General features: G+C 43.6%; 1 protein-coding gene across 7 annotated transcripts in view; it reads left to right on the forward strand.

Moving 5' to 3' along the window:
• Positions 1-3,152: 3,152 nt before the first annotated feature.
• Sptan1 (spectrin alpha, non-erythrocytic 1) overlaps positions 3,153-23,630 on the forward strand; it is a 69,742-nt gene continuing 49,264 nt past the window's right edge. For 4 of the 7 annotated variants that reach the window (XM_027423131.2, XM_027423132.2, XM_035446301.1 and 1 more), the window contains exons 1-5: positions 3,154-3,292; positions 17,519-17,758; positions 19,260-19,385; positions 22,918-23,058; positions 23,379-23,525. In XM_027423131.2, coding sequence (XP_027278932.1) covers positions 17,522-17,758; positions 19,260-19,385; positions 22,918-23,058; positions 23,379-23,525 — 651 coding nt within the window. In that variant the 5' untranslated portion in view covers positions 3,154-3,292; positions 17,519-17,521. Of the gene's footprint in view, positions 3,360-17,518; positions 17,759-19,259; positions 19,386-22,917; positions 23,059-23,378; positions 23,526-23,630 lie in introns of all 7 variants that reach the window. The other 3 variants (XM_035446300.1, XM_027423134.2, XM_035446299.1) reach the window with 3 other exon arrangements.

Consider the following 23,630-nt stretch of genomic DNA (forward strand, 5'->3'; position numbering starts at 1 on the left):
TGACACCAGGACCCATATGGTAGGAGAAGAACCCATTGCAGGTAAGTATCTCTCACCTCATACATTCCTGTGTACACAAGTGAGCACACATAAATAAAGGCGATACATTTTTTAAGTACGTAGCTCAGCTGGTAGAATATGTTCACAGGTGCCTAGTCTGGATTACCAGAACTTTCTCATCCTAGGTGGAAACTGCTCCCACAAACCACTGGTCTTTCCCCCCATTCCTGTCTCCCCACAGTCTCTGATCACCACTACTCTATGTTACCTCTCAACCTGACAGTTGAAGGGTTGTAAGGAAGCAGAATCATATATTATTGGTCCTTCTGTGTCTGGCATATTTCACTTAGCATAATTCCCTCAATTTTCACACAGTCACTATACTTGGAAGAACAGTGTGACTGGCTTGCCAGCTCTACTGTAGAATGTCATCTGGGGAAGGGTATATCCATTTTGTTAGCATGACTCTTCCAAATCAGCTCCTTTACAGGGAGAAAAAAAATAAAGCAAGCACTTGCATTTGAACTTTGCAGAGGGTATAAGAATTGCAGATGAGGGCCGGGTGTTGGTGGCACACGCCTTTAATCCCAGCACTCGGGAGGCAGAGGCAGGCAGATCTCTGTGAGTTCGAGACCAGCCTGGTCTACAAGAGCTAGTTCCAGGACAGCCTCCAAAGCCACAGAGAAACCCTGTCTCGAAAAACCAAAAAAAAAAAAAAAAAAAAAAAAAAAAAAAAAAGCAGTAGAGAAAGTAGACAGATAACTTTCCATTGCTGTGAAGGGTGAAAAACCTATCAATTAGCATATTCTCCAACCAACAACTGACCTTTTGAACAAGGGATCAGGGCTACAGAGTTTAAATCTAGGGGCTGTGGAAACTAGGAGAAACTTAGAATTAATTCATTGCTTGTAAGGAGGCCAGAAGAGGTGTGGCCAAGAGCATGGAGCAGAACCAAGCTGTCATACTGTGCTGTACTTGCTTTATTTCTTCCCTCTGAAGTTCTCTATAAAAGAATATCCTCTCCCTCTCCCCACACCTAACAAAATGTGAGGTGTGTGCTGAAATTGGTGGGAGGGAGAGAAGCAACAATAGAAGCCATGAGGAACAGCTTTTTGACAGCTCATTTCTAGTGCCAGATGAGAACAGGCGAGTGGGCGAGCTATCTTGGCCATTCTTCTGATCAGAGGAAGGATCAACAAACAGGATTTTAGTTTCCAAATCAAAAGAGAGCTCTCTATAGGTTTCCAATTCACTTGGCATTTGGTAGAAGCAGTAGAACCCTTATTTCAATATGGAACCAGGGTGATTAAATACCTACAGCCCTGATCCCATCCTTTGCCACTGAAGGATAAGGTCTTAGAAATTTTGGGGAGTTATACTTGTATTAGCCATTTTGTACCCAAGGCTGGATATCTGATTTTAAAATTTGCTCCTACTGGCTGATGTGGTGGCTACTATGGTCACCATCAGCTGTTTTCAGAAATGCACAATCAAGAGCCTGCTGTGGTGGTGCACACTTTTAATCCCAGCACTCAGGAGAAAGAGGCAGGGGGATCTCTGAGTTTGAGGACAGCCTGGTCTATAGCCAGAGCTACAAAGGGAAACACTGTCTGGAGGGAGGAAAAACAAAAAACAAACAAACAAAAAAAACAGTTCAGGAAGCAGCTCCCCAACCTATTTTCTCTGTAAAGATTGCAGGAAATGCCTCCTTTCCTCAAGATTTGTGAAGCTGCTTCTGGGGTGTGGCCATTCCTTTTGTGTTTCTCCACTCCAAGGAAAAGGACTGGGAATCTTCACTATCATGCCTACAGCCAGAGCAGCTTAAAAGTCACAATGCAGATCCTAGGCTCTGGAGAAGCCAAACTGCAGAGGAACAGAAATATCAGGACAGGGCCTCACCCGAGTTCTGGAGCAAGGCCCAGTGTCTTTGTAATTATTTAACGAGGAGGGCGGTTGGTAACCAGGAGGCTGGTGCCTGGGGGAGCTGCAGAACTCCCAGTCGGCCTGACTACACAGGAATGAGCTGGGTGCTACTCGAATGGTTGCTACACAGCTGTCTTCCAAATGGAGGAAGGGAAAGAGCTTTTGCTGGAGGGGAGCCTGGCTACAGAGTTCAGAGCCAGGCCCTGAAATACAGAAATTGCAGAAATCTTGTTTTTCCTCTTCTAAAAAGTCCAGCACCACCTGCAACTGCTTGTGTTAAAATCTTAGCTTTTCTAATTGCTTCGTACCTGACCCGGGTAGAATGCTAGCCTTTATGGCATCAGGGTGCTCATTTGTAAAACAAGGAAGGCAATATCCACCTTGTAAAATTAGTGCAAAGGTTAAAAGCCTAAAGAGGTAGCACACAGTGTCACCTACACAGCAAAGTTCAATTAATTGTGGGGAAAGAAACACTAATGTCTTTTTTTTTTTATCAACGAGAATGAACGAACCCTGTTCTACTGCAACAGGAAGAAAAAATGCTGAATAATTCTCCAAATCCTGAAATAAAAGCTTAATGCCACAAACCAGTCTTTTTCTTTTTCCTAATCAGGATTTGGTTGCTTTTTTTTTTTTTTTTCCCCTACTATCTCAAACACAGGGCCCCAAAATCATCTGATTTTCTTGGCCCCAGCCCCCAACAGAACAGGAACACTCGGGGCTCCCAGCGCCAAGCCTCCTCCTGAGAAAGTGGAGAGGGAGAGCCAACATTCTGGTGAGATCACCCGAAAAGGACAGCGCGTTTTTCCGGCCAGGGCAGCAACATCCCTAGCTTGACTGCGGCGATGGGTCCCGCCCCGCCCTTCGCCGCAGTTCCGGAAGGGCTCCCAGGGGCGGAGGGGCGCGGCACAGATTCTCTGCAGGACGGACTGGGCGGGGCAGGATTGCAGGACCCACGCCGCGGCGGGCGGAGGCGGTGACTCCTCTGCGCCGCGCCGCGCCGCGCCGCGCCCCGAACCCTTCACGCGCGCCCCCGAGCTCCCCTTGCGCCTCCACCCTCGCGTTGCTTATCCCAACCCCCACTCCCCCCGCACCGCTGCCAAGATCCCTTCCGGACGCGCTCGGCCCTTTCCGTATGGCAATCGAGCGGCGAGTCCCGCCCCTCGCGTCACCAACCCGGGAGCCTTCCTCGAGCGCGCGCTCGGCCGCCGCGGGGGCGCGCGCGGTCGCCTATAAAAGCCCCAGCGCGCGCGCGTCGCCGCCACTAGCCGCTGCGGAGCGAACGGCGTGAGGCAGAGGCCGCGGCGCCGCATCTTTTTCCTCAGCAGCCCTCAGCGCGGCGACCCACGCCCCTCACCCCCGGGAGCCGGTGAGAAAGGGCGGCGGAAGGGGAGGGAAGGGCCGAGGGCTGCGGAGCACCGCAGCGGTGCGGACAGGTGAGCCGTGGGGCCTCACGGGCGGCTCCGTGGGCCGCCGCTGCCGCCGCCTTTGTGGCGCGTGGGTTGCGGGGCCGGGCGGCGACCTGGCCTGTCATGGGTGGGGAAGGCGCGCGAGGGCCCCTCCCTGTGCCCGCGGCCCCACCCATCGCGGCAGGTGGTGGTGGGTGGTCCTCGATGGCACCCACCCGCGAGCGTCCCCCCACCCCCCACTGCACTGCATCCGCACCATCCGTGCCCGCACCTCGTGGAAGAGGACGAGCCTGGCGTCTGCAGTGAAGGGCTCTCTGACCTTAATTTCATCCTGTATGGCGATCCCGGGCCCTCAAGCCGCAGAACGGTCTCCTTTTTCTTTCCTGGTAATAAATGTCTTTTTCTCTCCAGTGCTGACCTGCTCCTGTACAGTAGTTAGATGCGGCGCCACTTGGTAGGAGATACAAATCCAATAAATAACTTAATAGGTTACAGCTCTTCTCTTTCTTTTTATGTGAGACTGGGTTTATTTGTTTGTTTTTAAGTCGAAATTAATATATTTTTTGGCCAAATTTTTGCCACCGTGCCACTGTGGAGTGATAGAGCAATCTTTTGTCTGTGTCTGAAGCTGTCCTTGTAAATTTGATGAAATGCTTCTCAACGAAAAATTTTATTTTAAAAGCCTCTCGGGTACTGGAAGTACATATGTATATAAAACAAGGGGCTTTGGTGTAAGTACGGCTCGATGTATTTTAAATGAATAGCCCAGAAAGCTGGGGTGAGATAATTTTTAGCTGCTACACTTTACAGGGTCCTTTTGACTGCCCCCAACACCCCAATATCTCTTCAAACTCTTATTGTGTAGCCCATGTTGGCATGGAATTTGCTAAATAGCCTAGGCTGGTCTCAAACTCAGGTTTTTCCTGCCTCAGCCTCCCAAATAATCAGATATATACCCCCAAATATTTTAAGTTGTCTGTTCTTACCCTTGGTATTTTCGAAAAGCTAATCATCATGGCTGTCAAGGAATACGAAGTATTTTCATAAAGAAACTGCGTTGTCATAGCAATTGGACTTAAGTAAAGCAGAATGTATCAAAGATGGCAGGGTGGGGGTGTCTTGCAGCCAGGAAACAGGAGTTTAAGAATAGCATCAGCAACAGTGAGTTGCATGAAGCTATCGAGCCAAGGATCCCACTCATACTAAATGTCTTAGATTTTAAAGGTCAAATTGAAGTCAAAGTTGGAAAAAAAAAAAAAGTGCTGCAGTGGGGAAAAAAGAGCTGCAGTAAGATCCCTGCAGGAAATTAACAATAAGCCTTTTTTAGTAACTGGGCCATTAATTCCTCAAAGGGACCCTCAAAGTGTGTTGACTGTTATCCAGGGACCTAGGTAAAAAGAATGGAACACAAGGTTTGCCTTATGCCAGACAAGTGTGAAACACTTCTTAGGGTAAATCCAGGGCCTAAGGGCTTATTTCAAATATGTAGTCCCACTCCTTACTTTTTGAGACAAGGTCTTGATATGTGGTTCTTTCTGGAACTATGTAATTGGTTGTAGCTGGTCTCGAACTCACTATGCTCCTGCCAACAAGCCTAGCTGCCACCAACCTTGGCTTTTATTCTTTTAAAGAGATGAGGCCTTGCTATGTTATCTAAAACTCCTGGGTTCTGGCCTAGTGCTTTATCCTCAGCTTCCTGAGTAGCTGGGTCTGTGGCAGGCAGGAGCTGCTGATAGTGCCAAGTTTGGGCTTGGCTGTATGCTTTGTAATAATCTAATAATTGAAGAAACTGATGTCAAGTAATCTAATGAACAAGTTTAAGTAGGGAGAGTGTATTAAGTATATCTTTAAGTTCCCTGGATTAGAATTTTTCTATTATTTTCCTTCTCTGCTTTCATCTCAAAGGGTGGGGCCTCTGCGGATATTGTGAAATGACTCTTAGGAATAGCTCCCCCCATCCTTTCTCTGGAACATTAAAAGGACAGGAGATCTGAGGGCAGCCTGCTTTTGTAATTAGTCCTCCCTGGCTACTGGATAACTAACTCCTCTCTGCATCTGGGCCTGTCACAGCTCATGAGCTGTGTGGCCTTACAGAGGAATGCAGTGATACGATGGCAAGTGCTGACTCCAGGAATGCAGAGGTCTGCATAGCTGATCACATAGAGCTAGCTGACTGGAACAGCTGTGCAATGGACCAGCGTCTTTCCCATCTCTCTTGCACATACTGCTTATACTTGTTTTGAGTAGGAAATAATAGTATTTTGTAAGGGAACTGCACCAACTAATGACTTAATGCTTTTACTTAATTACTTTTACTATGCAAATTCCTAAAATCTTTGAGATTCCTATTTCATCTGAATGTGGATGAGAAGCGGCCAAATTTATTTTTAAAAGAGGCCATATTTATTTTTAAAAGAACATTCAGTATTCAAAATCAACACTTGAATGCCGGGCAGTAGTGGTACACACCTTTATTTTCAGCACTTGGGAGGCAGAGGCTGGTGATTCTGAGTTCAAAGCCAGCCTGTACTAAATAGTGAGTTCCAGGACAGCCAGAGCTTCACAAAAAATGTTTGTCTTGGGGTGGGGGTGGGGGGGAGACAAAACAATCAAACAAAAAATCAATACTGAGTCCTAAAAGAGTGTTCGATTTGGTCAAGGCAGCCCATTAGGTGATGGTAATTGTTAAGACATAGGAGCCTTGGTTCTCTTAATACATTTCAGATTCCTGGTGGGATTTGGATACTGGGGAAATCTTGGCTATTAAATAAATATTGGTGTTTTCACAGATCTGTTGCCTTCACTTTGAAGTGATTCTATCCCACTTGCCCTTAGAAGTGTGTTATCTTGCTCTTCCCTTCCCTCTTTAGACTCCACATTCCTCCATCATGTTGTCATCGTTTCGTAAACGCAGAGTTCAGGTATTTGACTAGCATGCAGAAAATGTGTTGCCTTTTGGGGTTTTTGCCTGGCTTGAAGTGAAGACACACTGATGTCTAAGAGGTTGAATGATCCAGAGGGAGAAGCCCTGCCCGCATGACCTTTCTGTTAAGTAGAAAGGTTGGTAACAGTCTGGTTGGGATTTCTGGTTTCGTGATTGGAAGTGTCAGTATGTTTACTCTAAAATTTCCAAAGCCTACTGTTCTATACCTTTCTGATTCTCTTTAAGGCATGGATGTATTAATTTCTTACTGCCATCCTTGTGTTTGCATGTAATGTTTGCTGATTTTTAATTGATGGCTGCTTGGTTCCTAAGAACCAAGGGAGTAATTTACTCTAGATATTTAGAAAAATTACCTGAAAACATGTAGTATAAATAGTGTTTTAAGTTTGACAAGTGCTATAACTGAGTTTGTCTCCTTTCCCATTGATTTAGCTCTATCATAATCCTGTGATGAAATGGACCTCACAGTTTCTTTCTTTAAAACCAACACTCTGGCCGGGTGTTGGTGGCCCACGCCTTTAATCCCAGCACTCGGGAGGCAGAGGCAGAGGCAGTGTGATTTCTGTGAGTTCGAGGCCAGCATGGTCTCCAGAGCGAGTGCCAGGATAGGCTCCAAAGCTACACAGAGAAACCCTGTCTCAAAAAACCAAAAAAATCAACGCTCTGGCCAGGTGTGACGGTGCACACCCAGCACTTAGGAGGCAGAGTCAGGCATCTGAGTTAAAGGACAGCCAGGGCTTCAGAAAAACTCTGTCTTGAAAAACCAGAAAACACAAACATCACTCTGTATGTTTTATGTATAGTGTTTCAGTGTTTGGTAAAATTGAGCCTTTTTCAAAAAAGAAAAAAAAAATTGCTTAAAGTGATCTTGACATTCTAAAATGAGAGTTAAAAATTACAGACTTTTCTAGTGACTATAGGGGATAAATCCAAGGCAGGCCCTTTTATAAATGAAATCAGTTAATTATCTAAGGCTTCCAACCTTAATATATTGCACTTAAACCCTTTTCATCTGAATTTTGCAGGTTGAAAGGTAAGTAGCAGCAAGATAGTATGTGGGAACATCAGAAGTAAGTTGTCCAGCATTGCTCTGCATTTCTGGGTTTTGATGCAATGCCGTATGAATCTCTTGCTTACTTGAAGCTAAGTCCTGCTCACCTCTGCAGAATTGTGCTAACAAATGGAACTGAATTAATCAATTTGAAGGCTGACATGCAGAGCCACAGTCTTGACTGGAATGTAGTTGAGGCAAAAGGATTGCTGAAAATCTTATTGATAGACTTTTTATTGCTCTGCTTACCATCCTATCTGCTACTAAAACCTGTAGCTAAGCTGGTTTGTTTGATCTGAGAATCAACTAGTACACAGTTTTGTGGGTGCTAACCAATTCTTTGGTAGTTTGTTCTCAGGCAAGCCATTTCACATCTGTGGTTGTAGTCCTTTTGCTTTGCAAATCTGAGATTCACTATATGCTGGTCTCATAAGCCACCGAGAAAAGGTATTGTCAGTTCTGCACATTTGGGCTCTGACTAAGCAACAAAATCCAAGCTGATGAATGGTTTCTGTGACCTTTGCCTTGGGTGATGTTTACGAATTTTTCCATAGAGCCAACTGATCCGTTTTTTCCTGAGTCTCTAAAATGCCTTTCTTGCAAAACAGAACAGCTGGTCAGGCGGTGGTGGCACACACCTTTGATCCCATCACTCGGCAGGCAGAGGCAGGTGGATCTCTGGGAGTTTAAGGCCAGCCTGGTTTATAGAGCTAGTTCCAGGACATCTAGGGCCACACAGAGAAACCCTGTCTTGGGGAAAAAAACAAAAGAAAAACAAACAAACAAAAAAAACAGAACAGCTGGTGTCCAGCCTGAAATACTCATTTAAAGCATTCCAAGTCCTCTGGCCTTCGGGACAGTCAGAGTACTGTAGTGGCTTTAAAGATAAGCAAAGACTCCTTTCATATTTAATTTTTCTTTTCTTTTGAAGTGCCATAGAAAGACAAATGACTGAATTGTTCTATCCTGTAAAATGTGGGTAAGGCTGTCCTAAACCACTCCACAGGTGCCAGATTTGCGGAGTTTAAAATGTTTGACTTTCATTTGAAAATGTTTTCATCCATAGTCTTGTTACTTAACATAGTTTGATTCTCCGTCTGTCTCTCCTCTGTCTCTCCGTGCTCCTACTGTAGATATATAGTGGCATGTAATTGCTCTTAGACTAAGTGAAAACATTTTAAAATTTAAATTTTAAATTTCTCAAGTACCAAGAAGGGTCTCAAACAGCTGTTTATTGGCATTTGGCTGTCCTGGCAAACAAAGATTCTCATGTAAGTCTGTTTAGGAATCCAGTTCAGTACATAATATGTACAAGTTTGTATTATGCATTCTTTGGCTTGCTGTATCTTTAGAAATGTATTCAGAAAATTCTAGATAGGAATCTCTAGTTGGAGCTGGGCGGTGGTGGTGCTTGCCTTTGTTCCCAGCACTCCGGAGGCAGAGGCAGGTGGATCTCTGTGAGTTGAGGCCTATCTGGTCTACAAAGCGAATTCCAGGACAGACTCCAAAGCTACATGGGGAAACTCTGTCTTGAAAGAAAAAAAAAAGAAAGAAAGAAAAATTCTAGTTAGACTTCATACCTTTAGAATCATCTAGATCTGGGGCTGGAGTTTTGGCTTAGAGCTTAAGAGCATTTACTGTTCCAGGGGACCCAAGTCTGTAACTCCAGTTCCAGGGTTTATGACACCTCATACAAATATACATGGAGGCAAAACACTAATGAAAACAGAATATATAATTTTTAAAAAAGAAAAGAACCAACTAGATCTGGCAGTATTGCAAGAATGCTGACAAGTCCCTTTTGTTTATTACAGTAGAGGGCATAGCTATAATTCTTGTTTGATCCCCTGAGATCAACTCACATATCTTGCTGAAGGACACAGCTATTGTCTTGACTGCTGTCTTGCAGCCTTGCAGTATTTATGAAGGGCATACATCTGCTGTCTTCTGACATCTGTAAAAATAGATACTTTTCTTAAAAGTTACCTTAAATGTAGTAATGTTAGTTGTTTTCAAGAGTTTCCCGGTGTAGCCCTGACTATCCTGGAACTCACTCTGTAGACTAGGCTGGCCTTGAACTCAGAGATCTGCTGTCTTTGCCTCCCAAGTGCTGGGATTAAAGGTGCCATTGTGCCCAGCTAAGTGTAACACTACCTTTAAACACACAGAGAATACATTTAACGATAATTTCCCCCTTGTTTATTCTCTGTGTACATGGACCTGATGGACAGAAATCAGAATTGATTGGCTGCCTGGAGATTAGCTGTCAATTGGTTGACTCTGAGGCAGTCAGTCCCCCTTTGTGGTTTTAGGCAGTTAGTGCTGCAGACAGATAGGCTGGTAAATTTGGAGATTGTTTTTTAATGGCACATTTCCCAGATTCTTCCTTCCCAGTGATTTAAAGGTGTTAATCTCATTAGGCTAAGTACAGCCTGGAACATTCTCTGGAGTATGCCTTATCAGACTGCTGCATATTGCCAGGGCAGGGGTGGGGTTCTTTGAGCGTGCAGCTTCAGTCATGAAAGGAATGTGGTACATACAGGCAGGGTCCCAGAAATTCCAGTAACTTTGACATTAATTTTGGGTGTGAGATTGTACATCTTTGGGTAACAGTTTCTGGTTGTAGTTATGAAAATTTCTTTTTTTCATGTTGTCTGTAAATGTTCATTTTAGGGGTGAAAAGAAAATGGAGTTCTTGCAGCTAAATAACATCTTTCAGGTTAAGCGAATAGTAATCTTCTTTAATTATGCAAATAAAATCTGCAGTGGGAGAGAGGTGATGACTTTCATATGTCCAACTCTTCAGAGAGAGCTGGTTGTGTTTGGCAGAGGTCCCACCTTCTGACATCAGCTGATCTACTTGCAGGAAAGAAAAGTCCATTATTGCCTGACCAAAGTACTTGGTATAGAATTGACTCTTTCTACTTCATTGGGTCCACAAAGAGAGCCTTTTAGGTTTGTTAACTTCAGTGGGTCCTCTCTGGATGGTCTCCCTGCTTTGGTAGGGGCAGTTTGCTAATAGCAGGCTGAGCTCATACGGAGACTCAGGTGGATTCTTCAGTATTATGATGAATTGGATAGTCCACCAAACAGGGTTGCTCCCTGATGTGTTCTCTACTACACCTCCTAGGACCTAGTACCAGGAAATACTCTACCAGTGAGAGCTACCTCTCCCTAGAATCCCCATCCTCATAATTTTTGAGACAGGATCTCAACAAGTTGGGTCAGGCTAGCCTTGAACTCATTTGGAGATCCTTTGGCCTCACCCTCTTGAGTAGCTGGGTTTATAGTTCTGAGCCACAAGGCTTGGATCCTAATATGATTTAGAGATTTCCCTGGCAGCTAAAGGAGTTTTAAAATGTGGTGAATCCTGTAATAGGAGAAAGGACAGGCAGGCACCAGACACTTCAGTTCTAAAGACATAAATATCTTTCAGCAACTATTTGTAGTATGGTCACTGTTCCAGGTTACAGCTCTACCTTCCCTGGGGAAAAATTGTAAGAATTTTGTAAGCAAGCAGATTAAATACATCATTTCTGATGGTTTCCCTTTATTTTATTTATTTATTTATTTATTTATTTTTTTCTTTCCGAGACAGGGTTTCTCTGTGGCTTTGGAGGCTGTACTGGAACTAGCTCTTGGAGACCAGGCTAGTCTCGAACTCACAGAGATCCACCTGCCTCTGCCTCCCGAGTGCTGGGACTAAAGGCATGTACCACCAACGCCTGGGTTTTTTTTTTTTTTTTGATAATGCCTCTCTGTCCTGGAACTCACTCGGTAGAACAGGCAGGCCTTGAACCTCTGCCTCCTGCTGTCTGGGATTAAAGGCATGCACCGCCACTGCCTAACTGCTTTTTTTAGCCTTTACTGTTTCCTGTGGATGAGAACAAGGTCAATGCATAAAAACATCATCCGTTTGTTTTTGTTTGATGGGGGGGGTCCTCACTGGATAACTCCACTTGGCCACCAACTGGAAACATCCTATCTTAATCTATCTTAATCTCCCTAGTGTTGGCATAGGCATATGCCAACAATTTGCTAGCTGTTAATTTTAAGGCCTTTTTTTTTTTTTTTTTTTTTTGGTTTTGGTTTTGGTTTTGCAAAACAGGGTTTCTCTGTGTAGCTTTGGAGCCTTCCTGGCACTCGCTCTGTAGACCAGGCTGGAATTTTTAAGGACTTTTGAAGTCCATTTTAAGAATGGATGATAGCTGTTTTGAGTCCCACCCACCTACCAGAGGTACAGAGCTGTGCCTTGCTGAGTTGTTTGCCGGAAGTCAGCCTATGCTAGTGAAGAGAACAGCTGCTTCCTTAGGGAACATTCTGCAAAGCCCATCTGAGATTGGTAATCTGAATTTATTAGGGTGATAACCTAGTTGTGTATCTTCAGTCATCGTATTATTTGTCATTCTTGTCAAGAATCTAACATTTACTGGAGTAGAATTCCAGTTTTAAAATCCAGAGAAAGAGAGAACCATTATCCAACCCTCCCTACTCCTTGAAAATGAATTTGTGTATTTGCTTGGACATTTAGTCAACAAGCATATTTATTTATATGTATATATTTTAGAGACTGGGTCTCACTATGTAGTCCTGACTAGCCTAGACCTTGCTATATATATAGACCCGTCTGGCCTTAAATTTAGAGATCTTCCTGCCTTTCAACTGTGGGATTAAAGTCGTATTCAACCATACCTGGCTTAAAAGTTTCATTTCTTAAAATTCACTTTTTTGTTTGTTTTTTGAGACAGGGTTTCTCTGTGTAGCTTTGGAGCCTATCCTGGCACTCACTCTGTAGATCAGACTAGCTTCTAACTCAGAGATCCACCTGCCTCAGCCTCCTTAGTGCTGGGATTAAAGGTGTGTTTCACCAACACCAGGTTAAAATTCCCTTTCTTATCATTTTAAAAGTTTGGGAAAGGCCCTTGTTACCATACCAAGAGAGTCACTAAACAAGTACAGCAGAGCAAACTGAAGTTTTTGTTTGTTTTAAATATATGGAGCACTTCACGAATTTGTGTCATCTTCTCTGTATCGTTTCAATTTTAGTATATGTGCTGCTGAAGCAAACACAGCAAACTGATTTTAAGAAGAACATGAAAAGGGGGCTGGAGAGATGGCTCAGTGGTTAAGAGCATTGGCAGCTCTTCCAGAGGACCCAGTTTCAGTTCCCAGCACCCACATGACAGCTTACACCTGTCTGTAACTCCTGTCCAGGGGATCTGATTCCTACATACAGACATACTTGCAGGCAAAACACCAATGTATATAAAATAAAAACAAATTATTAAAGCCAGATACTTAAGGATAATGCGCCCCCCCCCCCCATGAACTGCTATCATTTCTACCCTTCTTTTGTAGAGCAAAGTCTAAATTTTCTTTTAGCAGAGTATGATGTTGGGACACAGCAAGAATGCCCCATGTCCATAAATATTTCTATTGCCACAACCAGTCAGGTAAAGGAAATCAGGTAGGACTCTGCTGACAGAGCAGCTTGTTCTTCAATGCATCTCACAGCTTGGCCTAAGATGCTTTCCTAATGTTGATATGGAACAGTATACAGACAGATTAGCCAGACCCAGACTTCACATACAAAAGCACAAGGAGCTCCCTCAGCATTGACAGTTCTTCACTGCTGCAGTTCACAGACCAGAGGAAAACAGGACATGGGCTGAATAGCCCTTATAACAGAGTAAGGGTTTCAGACCTTAGGTGGCTCTGACTAATCAGGAGGAAGTAGGTAGAAGTGTTTTGCATATCTGCAGGTGTGGCTGCAACAGAGGTCAAGAAGCAGGAGTTTACTCATTTAAGTGTATCTTGAGGTATTTGTAAGACAGTAGGAAAAGAAGAAGGGATGAATATTGTAGGCAAAACAATCCTGTACAGGTCACGCATGTCTAACCCTAGGCAAGAGGGTCAGGTGTTAAACATCATCTTTACCTACATAGAAAGTTCAAAAGAAAAAAGTGCAATGGCTTGTACTTTTATAGAGAATCATGTTTTAGAAAAGGACTTATTTTATGATTGGGGAGGTGGCTCAAAAGTAAAACACTTGATAAGAAATCCAGGCAGAGCGGTGTGCTGCTATGACTCAGGGGGGAAATCTTTGAGCAGCCAAGCCAAATCAGTAAGCTCCAGGTTCAGTGACGAAGACCCTGCTGCAGAAAATAAGGTGGGGGGAGGCAGAAGGGGGAGGGCTGGAGAAATGGTGAGGTATAGCTGGACTGTGGTGGCGCACACTTTTAATCCCAGCACAGAGAAAAAAAAAGTTGTGGTATAGAAAAACCCTGTCTCGAAAGAAAAACAAAATAAAAAGAGCTGTAGTGTAAGAACTAACCTCCCTCCCTTCCTGCCTCTTCTTCCCACCACCATGCCATAATAATAATATATATTTAAAAATTGTTATTACACATATATTGGTGTGTCTGGGTTGATATGTGCCGCCATAAATGTGAAGGTAAACAGACAACTTGTGAGAGTGTGTTTTCTGTTTTCAACATATGAATCCTGAGAATCAAACTCTGATCATCAGGCTTCACAAGTGCCTTTACCAGCTGAGCCATCTCACCTGCTGGATTTCCTAAAAAGATAGAGGAAGGTGTCTGACAAACTCGTGTGCACCGGCAGGCACATATAACACACAGCTAGATGGGGCTTAGTGGTTGGGTGCTTGCTTAGCATTCAAGAAGCCCTGAATTAGAGCCAGGCATTGGTGGTGCACACCTTTGATCCCAGCACTTGGGAGGCAGAAGGCGGGTCTTTGTGAGTTCTAGGCCAGCCTGGTCTACAGAGCGAGTTCCAGGACAGGCTCCAAAACATTACAGAGAAACCTTGTCTCTGAAAAGAGAGGGAGAGAGAGAGAGAGAGAAGCCCTGAATTAGATGCCCAATACCACTGAAAACAAAAAACAAAACCCAAAAAAAAAAAAAAAAAAAAAAGATTGGGAAATCAAACAACCAGAACAACAGCACTCAGGCAAGTAGTTCATAGAGTATAATTTTAAAGACAAATGCAGTTAAAATCAGCACAGGTTTTCCCTGGGAAGATAATGCCTTCATTAGAATATTGTACTCGCTGAATTGTTCTTTTCTGTGGGTTGTGAGCAGCACTCTCACAGGTTTTCATCCCAGTCCTCTGCCTTTGGGACATTCCCTTGTCCATTAGCTGCAGTAGGCAACAGGACAAAGGGGCAAAGCTCCCAGGTATTTCCTGTAACAAGTTTTGGGGGTTTGTTTTGTTTTTTGAGACAGGGTTTCTCTGTGTAGCTTGGGAGCCTATCCTGGCACTCGCTCTGTAGACCAGGCTGACCTCGAACTCCTAGAGATCCCTCCAACCCGTTAACACAGTTTTATACCTTCTGCATGGTTCATGGAACAGTAACTGGAAGGGACCTTAGTGCTCATCTACCCTGCTTACCATACTTAGAATCCCCTCTAGACTGTACTTTGTTTGGTGTTTGTTTTTGAAAGCCTCACTCTACCCTAGGTGTGGGCCTAGTATTTGACATGTAGACCAGACTGGCTTTGAACTTGAAGCAATCCTGCCTCTGCCTCCTAAGTACTTGGATTTTAAACATGAGCCACTATTCCTGTCACAGGTTATGACTTCGTTTTTATTTTGTATATGTGAGTATGTACATCATGGGTTGGGGCATGTGGAGGTCAGAGGACAACTTTGTGGGTTTTTGGGGCTTTTTTTTTTTGTTTTTTTTTTTGTTTGTTTTTTTTTGTTTTTTTTGTTTGTTTGTTTTTGTTTTTTCGAGACAGGGTTTCTCTGTGGCTTTGGAGGCTGTCCTGGAACTAGCTCTTGTAGACCAGGCTGGTCTCGAACTCACAGAGATCTGCCTGCCTCTGCCTCCCGAGTGCTGGGATTAAAGGCGTGCGCCACCAACACCCAGCTGACAACTGTGTGGAGTTGACTCTTCTGTACATGAATTCTAGCCATCACATGAGCCTGTGTGTATGTAAGGTATTATGTCCCCAGGAACTGGAATTACAGGCAGTTGTGAGTTGCCATATGGGTGCTAGGAACTGAGCCTTCATCGCCTGAGAGAACCATCTCTCTCTCCAACTCAAGAATTCTTGTTTGGTTTTTGAAGCATCTTAGTATATAATTTAGGCTGGTCTTGAAGTTTCCACTCTCTTGCCTCGGCCTACTGAGAGAAATTCTATTGGTGATGTTAAAAATCATTTGGTTGAAAGTTGGTGCTAAAAACAGTTTAAAGTAGGAAAGGCTATTTGCCATTCTTAGCTACTCTACGTATAGTAGGAAAGGTAGCTTGTTTTTTGGTTTTTTAAGACAGGGTTTCTCTGGCTTTGGAGGCTGTCCTGGAAGTAGCTATTTTTCTGTGGGTCTTAATTTTTTTCATTTTTTGTCTTTGTTTTGTTTTGGTCCTTAAATTTACTAGAGGATAAAATGGTTTCTTTTTCTCTCTGATGGTGGGGATGGAACTGTGTGTGCTAGGCAGCTGCTGTACTGTTCTATATTTCCACCCTGGCTAGAAAACTACATGTTTAACCTGAGGTACAAGGGAATTCCACTATCGGTTACGCCAGCCTTTCTAGTTTCTGTGAAACTGATGAACCTTCGAAGCCTCTCTGCTTTCTAAAGCCACTGATAGATACAGGAGAGGAGGCTGAATCAATGCCTGATGGCCCAGCTTTGTGATTCCCAGCTATGGACACTAAGGCAGGATTTCAGGTTTAATACCAGTCTGGGAAACCTAAGGAGATGTGGTCCCAGTAAAATGAAAAAGGACTGGAGATGTAGCTATTGGTAAAGTGCTGGCTTCACATGCATGAGGTGCTGAGTGTCTGTCTGTGCCAGCACACACATTCCTGTACCTGCATGAGCAATAGTTCATACATCTCCATCCCCCTGTCACCATGATAAGATTTTCATTCAGATAAAACAAGAGCTGTCACTGTCCCCATCTAGCCTAGTAGCCTGAAGACTTGCACAGCTGACATTTCAGAGTAATTGAGAATTCAGCTCCTTCATCTAGATAAAGTCATCCTTTCATTGACCAGTAATAGAGCTGGGAAGATAAAGAGGAAAGCTGGTCTAAATAAGTAAATTGGGTGTGGGAAATGCATTGACTTGTTAAAGTGCTCGCTTTGCATGCATGAGGCTCCAGTGTGATCTGGCACAGCATAAAACCTGGTATTGGTACAACATGATTGTAATTCTAGTACCTAGGAGGGTCAGAAGTTCAAGGTTATCTGTAGCTACATAACATGTGGCCAGCCTATGATACATGAGAACTTGTCTTTAGGAAAAAACCTCAGCTGGGCCATGGCACACCTTTAATCCCAGCACTCGGGAGTCAGAGGCAGGCGGATCTCAGTGAGTTAGAGGCCAGCCTGTTCTACAAAAGCAAGTTCCAGGACAGCTAGGACTGTTATACAGAGAAGCCCTGCCTCAAAAAACAAAACAAAACAAAACAAAACAAAAGTTACTTGAGCATCTACATGATAATACAAAAGCAAGATGAAAGGATTTTTTGAGTGAATTTATCAATAATCCTTCAAACCAGTGTTTCCTTTGAATCTTGAAGCCCCTATAGCAATAAAGAAATATGATTCTTCCATTTACCTCTTTCACTTTTCATTGCCATCAAGACCACCATCCTTGGGCTGAAGCATTGACTGCTCATCCAGAGGTCCTGAGTTCAGTTCCCAGCAACCACATGGTGGCTCACAATCATCTATAATGTTATCTGATGCCCTCTTCTGGTATTCAAGTGTACATGCAGATAGAATACTCATACCGCCATCCTCTGGGGGGCCAGAGTAGATAGGTACTGTGGAGAGTAAATAGCTATTCTCAACCTGCAGATCACTACCCCTTGGGAAGTTGAATGACCCTTTCAACGGGGATCACCCAAGACCATCAGAAAAATAAGATATTTACATTATGATTCATAACAGTAGTAAAGTTACAGTTAAGAAGTAGCAATGAAATACTTTTATGGTTGGGGTCACTACAACATGAGGAACTATACTAAAGCACTCCAGCATTATGAAGGTTATAAACCACTGAAACAACTATTGTTCATTAAGGTTTTGTCTGTAGAAAAGGCTACTTCATAGTTCATTTGTTTATTGGGCTTTTCTGATTTTTTCCTTCAGAAAGCCTAATTCCATTTTTTATCTTGTCTTGTGGAGCTCATCTCAGGATATTTTGTCTTTTCAGAAAATGGATCCAAGTGGGGTCAAAGTGCTGGAAACAGCAGAGGACATCCAGGAGAGGCGACAACAGGTCCTGGATCGGTACCACCGCTTCAAGGAGCTCTCTACCTTGAGGCGTCAGAAGCTGGAGGATTCCTATCGGTTCCAGTTTTTTCAGAGAGATGCTGAGGAGTTGGAGAAATGGATTCAGGAGAAGCTTCAAGTTGCATCTGATGAGAACTACAAAGACCCAACCAACTTGCAGGTATGTCTGAGCTGCTAGGGATTCTTGTATCTCCGAAGCCAGAGGCCCAAAAAAGATTGAGTACCTAGAAGAATGTAGGTCAGATACAAAGTAAAGACCAACTCTGCTCTGAGAAGACTCCAGCATATGGCGGGTGTGTAGCTTACAGATAGGTTTTCTTTTCTATATACTGCAGAACCAATGAGTCTCAGCCTTCCTAATGCTGTGACCCTTTAATATAGTTCCTCATGTTGTGGAGACCACAACCATGAAATTATTTCATTGCTATTTCATAACTGTAACTTTGCTACTGTTGTGATTTGTAATGTAAATATCTATGTTTTCTGTTGGTCTTGGGTGACCCCGTGAAAGGGTCATTTGACCGCATGTTGAGAGCCACTGCTTTAAACTGACAGCTCTTAAACTACTGTCTCAAAGCCACTGGAATTCTTAACATTTCCAGGAAAGCTCTTGGTGGTTATTTTGGATTGTGTTTTTGTTTTTGAGAAGGGGTTTTACTCTGCATCCCTCAATGACCTGAAACTTGGTATGTAGACCAGGCTAGCCTCAAACTCACAGAGATCTGCCTGCTTGTCCCCTGGGATTAAAGAACGACTATGTCCTGCTGGACTGTTTTGAAAAGACATGCTAACTGTGTTGCTATCAAAAAAATGTAATTATGGGCTGGAGAAATGGCTGTTTAAGAACATGCACTGCTTTTGTGGAGGCCATGGGTGTGGTTCCCAGTACCCATATCAGGTGTCTCACAACCACCTGTAATTCCAGTTTCAGGGGCTCTCATGACCTTTTTGGCCTCTGGGCACCAGCATATACACAGACATTTAAATAAATATTTTTTACAAAGAAAGAAATGGAATGGTTTTAGCAAGATGATTCAGTGGGTAAAGGCACTTACTGTTATGCCTGGTGACTTGAGTTTCATCGTAAGACCACATGGTAGCCAGGTGGTGGTGGCACACACCTTTAATCCCAGTACTGGGGAGGCAGAGGCAGGTGTATCTCTGTGAGTTCAAGACCAGGGTCCAAAGCAACACAGAGAAAGCCTGTCTCAAAAAAAAAAAAAACAAAACACAGAGAGAGACCCACATGGTAAAAGGAGAGAACACATACCATAACATGTGTCTGCTTGCACACAAATACCTACAAAATAAATAAATAATTAAATAGAATGCAGACAAGGTTTGATTGTGGCTTCTAAAGCAGGTGGAATGTGAATGAATGGATTGAACACTGAGCTAGGAAGACTGTTAGTGTGGTCCTGTTTTTCTAGAAGGGATTAGATGCCTGGATAAAAGTTGCTTTCCATAGACACTAACATTTTAAATATTCTAGATTATCTGGAAAGTGCTCTTAGGCCAGGATGGTAGAGATGCTGTCTTTGTATTCAGGTAGTTGCCTTACTCACTCGAGGAAATAGGACTGAGTTCAGGAGATCTTTGGGATGGGAACAAGAGGAGTGTTGTGTGGTAACACTTGTGGCTCACTTGTGTTGTACTACCAGGGAAAGCTCCAGAAGCACCAAGCCTTTGAAGCTGAAGTGCAGGCCAATTCGGGAGCCATTGTCAAGCTGGATGAGACAGGAAACCTGATGATCTCAGAAGGCCACTTTGCATCTGAAACCATCCGGGTGAGTAGGAATGGCTCCTTGGTCAGAAGGCCTCACCTGCCAGAGCAGGGTAGCTTGTCCAGACTTAAGAGAATCTAGATCTTCTAGAGAAGTCTACAAACAGGTATTACTATGATTCAAAGCATGACTGGAAACCAGTGTCTGTGTGTGTAGTAAGGAACAGTATTCTTGGAGTAGAGTGAGTTAGCATATGTTCATATGTAGAGGAAGACTGCTTCTATGTCAGGTAAATATAGTATTTCAGAGGGTAATTGATAACCTTGAGACAGGTGTCTCCAAACTTTGGGCCCACTTGATTTGGAGTTGAGGAGATAGTTTTTTATGCTTTGTTTAACAGTATCATAGTATTAAGGGAAAATACCCTTTTCTCATTGCCATGTTTAGTTCTCATAAAGAGATACTCTTATCTAGTCTATCTTTGATATACTTATTTAAATTTTAATTGTGTGTGTGTGTGTGTGTGTGTGTGTGTGTGTGTGTGTGTGTGTGTGTGTGTGTGTGTATGTGTGATGCTGGCCCTGCTGGTGTGTGTGTGCGTGCGTGCGTGCATGCGTGCGTGCGTGCGTGTGTGTGTGTTGGATACTTTGAAGCAGGAGTTAACGGTGGTTGTGAGCTGCCTTATGTGGGCACTAGGAACTGAACTCAGGTCTCTCTTAACTACTGAGTCAGCTCTTCAGACCTTTAATATATTTCTTGTTTGTTTACATGTTTCGATTGTTTCTTTTTGTTTTCTTTCTTTGTGTCAGGGTCTTGGTATACAGAACAAGCTGAATTGGATCCTATAGTCTCAGCTTCCCAAATGCTGGGATTGTAGTGTGTATTACCTCATCCAACCTATTATTTGGTTGTCTCCAAAGCCACATTGTATTGAGGGCTCAGCCTTTTCTAGGTCCATTCTTGAAGATGTAGACAAAAGCTGTCAGCCTCAGCCAGGGGTAAATCACCCCTTACTCTCTTCAGTAGCTATTTGGAAGAAGGTAGTAGCCAGGCTGGTGATTTTTCAGCATTAGACATTTGTGCCATATTTGCTCTGCTGGTGTCTGTTCTGGGTGTTCTGAAATGAGCCAGCCTATTTGCCCACTTACTGAATCTAGGCTTTTGGTTGGTTGGTTTTGGATTTTGGATTTTGTTTTTTCCCAAGATGGGGTTTCTTTGTATAACCTTGACTATCCTAGAACTCACTTTTATAGACGAGGCTGGCCTAGAATTCACAGAGAGATCTATCTACCTATCTCTACCTGCCTCCTGAGTTCTGAGATTAAAGGCCTGGGCCACCACCACTTGACTGAATCTAGGCTTTTGACTGTTAAAATGTTATTAGTAATGACTGTAAGAAAAGTGAGTACCGGTTGTTCTATAACCAACTGTTTTAAGTATATTGAATTCATTTGACTAATGTAATACATCTCTCCAAGTATTTTAATACAGCCCTATAGTAAATAAAGTCAGTTGGCTTCATACTCCCTAATAGAAGTTTTCCTGGGATATATGGGACTATATAGTATAACCCAGCCACAGATAGACCTGAGAGAAACAGACCAAGTGTTTGACTTTGGGGATTCATCTTGGGAGAGGACCCAAAGCTGAATTCATTTGTGCCCCATTTTGAGAGTTTATCAAAGCAGCTTTATGTATTTACACTATTAACTAGCATTTCTCAAGTTGCTGTTTGTAGCGTTAGGGTACTGCAAGACAGTTGGCTGATGTCTTTAATTTTCATAAGCTTACAAGTTTCCCATTTTCCCATGTCATGGGAAAGTAGACATACTGAGGCTTTAGAGAATTTTGAATAACCCACCCAAAGTCCCACAGCTGAGAAGTAGAATTTCACTGTACTGTTTCTAGCCTGTATTCCAGCTATCTTTTCATAAAGTTTCCTGTATCTGCGTCTCTGAAAGCTCCCACTGCTGGCTCGTGGCCATGTTAAGAAATCACCTGCATCAGAGTCAGACCTTCTTTCCCACCCTGTGTTCTGCAGTTCCTTAAATGCTCTTGCAGTTCCTACCTGCTCTTCTTCCTGGACTGTGGGCAGCCTGCTTGGCTGGGCTCTCTGACTTTCAGGACTGCAAAAATTGTGCCAGTACCTGAGTCATGACTTTACTGTGTGAAATGAAATTTGTGTGGCTGAACAGTGGACTTGAGGGTGAGGTCAGGCCAGTCTCTGTAGCCCTGTTGTTAAGTAAAGAGTTCTGTCATCTTGTATTTGGGTTCACACTTCCTGTAGTGATCCTGACCTGCAATTTATCTGTCCCCAAATTAGCAATTTAGTTTGGCAAGCAGCATTAGCACAAAGGAAAATGGGTGGAGTAGAAGGCTGTGACTGTGTCCTGTGTAACCCGTCTTGTCACTGGTTTAGACATTCACACCATACCGGACGGCTTGGCGCCCCATAGTCACGGCCACACACATTGGGTCTCACATCCGAGTAGGTGGAGTATTGCCTTCCCTTCTAGTCATGGCGCTGTGCCGTGAACTGTGTGAGCTCTCATTTCCTCACAGCTTTCTCTCTGTTGGGGAAACCTTCCTGCTTGCTTGTAAGAGACTCCACCCATGTTGACTGTTCCCTGACTTTCAAATTTTTGTTTTGTTTTTTCTCTTGCTGAGAGTGATACCTCAACATGGGTGGATCCCAGATTCCATTTCTGTTTGTGTTTGAACTTGTGTGGTGTACCTTTGCCTGTCAGTGTCACCCAGAAACTCCCAGTATCTTGGGGTGAGCATAATCAAGACTCCATGGTGGGATCAAGTAGCAGAACACAGCACACGGGCTGAAATGGTTTTTTTAGATTCCCTCAGTTCTCATGTCCTTTGTGGGTCTGTGCTGTGAACACCCAATGATGCTGGGAAGTGAGTATTTTATGTTCTGTGGCTGCTGTGTAGATGAGGTTTGAACTTGAGATGCCATGTTCAACAACTGTCACTTTAAGGCCCTCCAAAGCCTTTTCTCTGAAGAGCTGTTTGAGAGCTGATGGTGTTCTGTTACTGCTATGCAATGATTTTCATGTTGTAATTCCTTTTTTTGTTTTTGTTTTTTTGAAACAGAGTTTCCCTGTAGCTTTAGAGCCTGTCCTGAAACTCACTCTGTAGACCAGGCTGACCCTGAACTCACAGATCTGCCTGCCTTTGCCTTCCAAGTCCTGAGATTAAAGGCATGTGCCATCACTGCCTAGCTTCACATTACAGTTCTTTTTAAATTTAATTATATTGTTATACAAAAGAGTGTGTGCCACAGCACACATTTGGAGGTCATAGGACAATTTTCAGGAATCTATTCTCTCCTTCAGCTGTGGCTTCTGGGAATTAAGTTAGCTCCTCAGACTCAAGTGGTAAGATCCTTTACCTGCTAAGCTACCTTACTGGCTTTTTTTGTTTTGTTTTCAAGACAGGCTTTTCTGTAGCCCTGGCTGTCCTGGAACTCACTATGCAGACCAGGCTAGCCTTGAACTCATCCACCTACTTCTGCCTTCTGAGTGCTGAGCTGAAAGGCGTGTGCCACCATGCCTGGCTTAAAGGTCTGACTTTTAACCTCCAGACTCGTTTGATGGAGCTACACCGCCAGTGGGAGTTGCTTTTGGAGAAGATGCGGGAGAAAGGAATCAAACTGCTGCAGGCACAGAAGTTGGTGCAGTATTTGCGGGAATGTGAGGATGTAATGGACTGGATCAATGACAAGGTATGCTTTGAGGGCAGGTGTGCTAGGCTCCCCCAAGAGGAAGGAGCCTTCCTGTGATCTGCCTTGAGAGGCAGTGTTAATGCAGTTGGCAGCTCTAGTGCAGGAGTGGGAGACTCTGTCTCAGCTGCTCTTTAGGAATTTTGGGGTTTATAACCCTGAAACCTAGGGTCTCTGGGACAGAGCTCTGTTAGAGGACAGAAATAAAAACTGCACAGAGAAGTGTCCATTAAAGTGAATGTGGCTTCATCCTTAATTTATCTTCTTCATGGCAACCTTTATGAATTGACCCAGTGCCTCAAGATGGTTCTCTCTCTGAATAGGAAGCAATTGTGACTTCTGAGGAGCTGGGCCAGGACTTGGAACATGTAGAAGTCCTGCAGAAGAAATTTGAAGAGTTTCAGACTGATCTGGCTGCTCATGAAGAAAGGGTTAATGAAGTAAATCAGTTTGCTGCCAAACTCATCCAGGTGAGATGCAGATCGATGTTTTAGGTGACTTTAGTTTTAGGTGACTTACTTTATATGTAAGTATTTTGCTTGTGTATTTGTATGTGCACTATGTGTGTGCCTTGT

This window comes from Cricetulus griseus, chromosome 6 (assembly GCF_003668045.3).
Source record: "Cricetulus griseus strain 17A/GY chromosome 6, alternate assembly CriGri-PICRH-1.0, whole genome shotgun sequence".
In the NCBI taxonomy this organism is placed as follows: domain Eukaryota; kingdom Metazoa; phylum Chordata; class Mammalia; order Rodentia; family Cricetidae; genus Cricetulus; species Cricetulus griseus.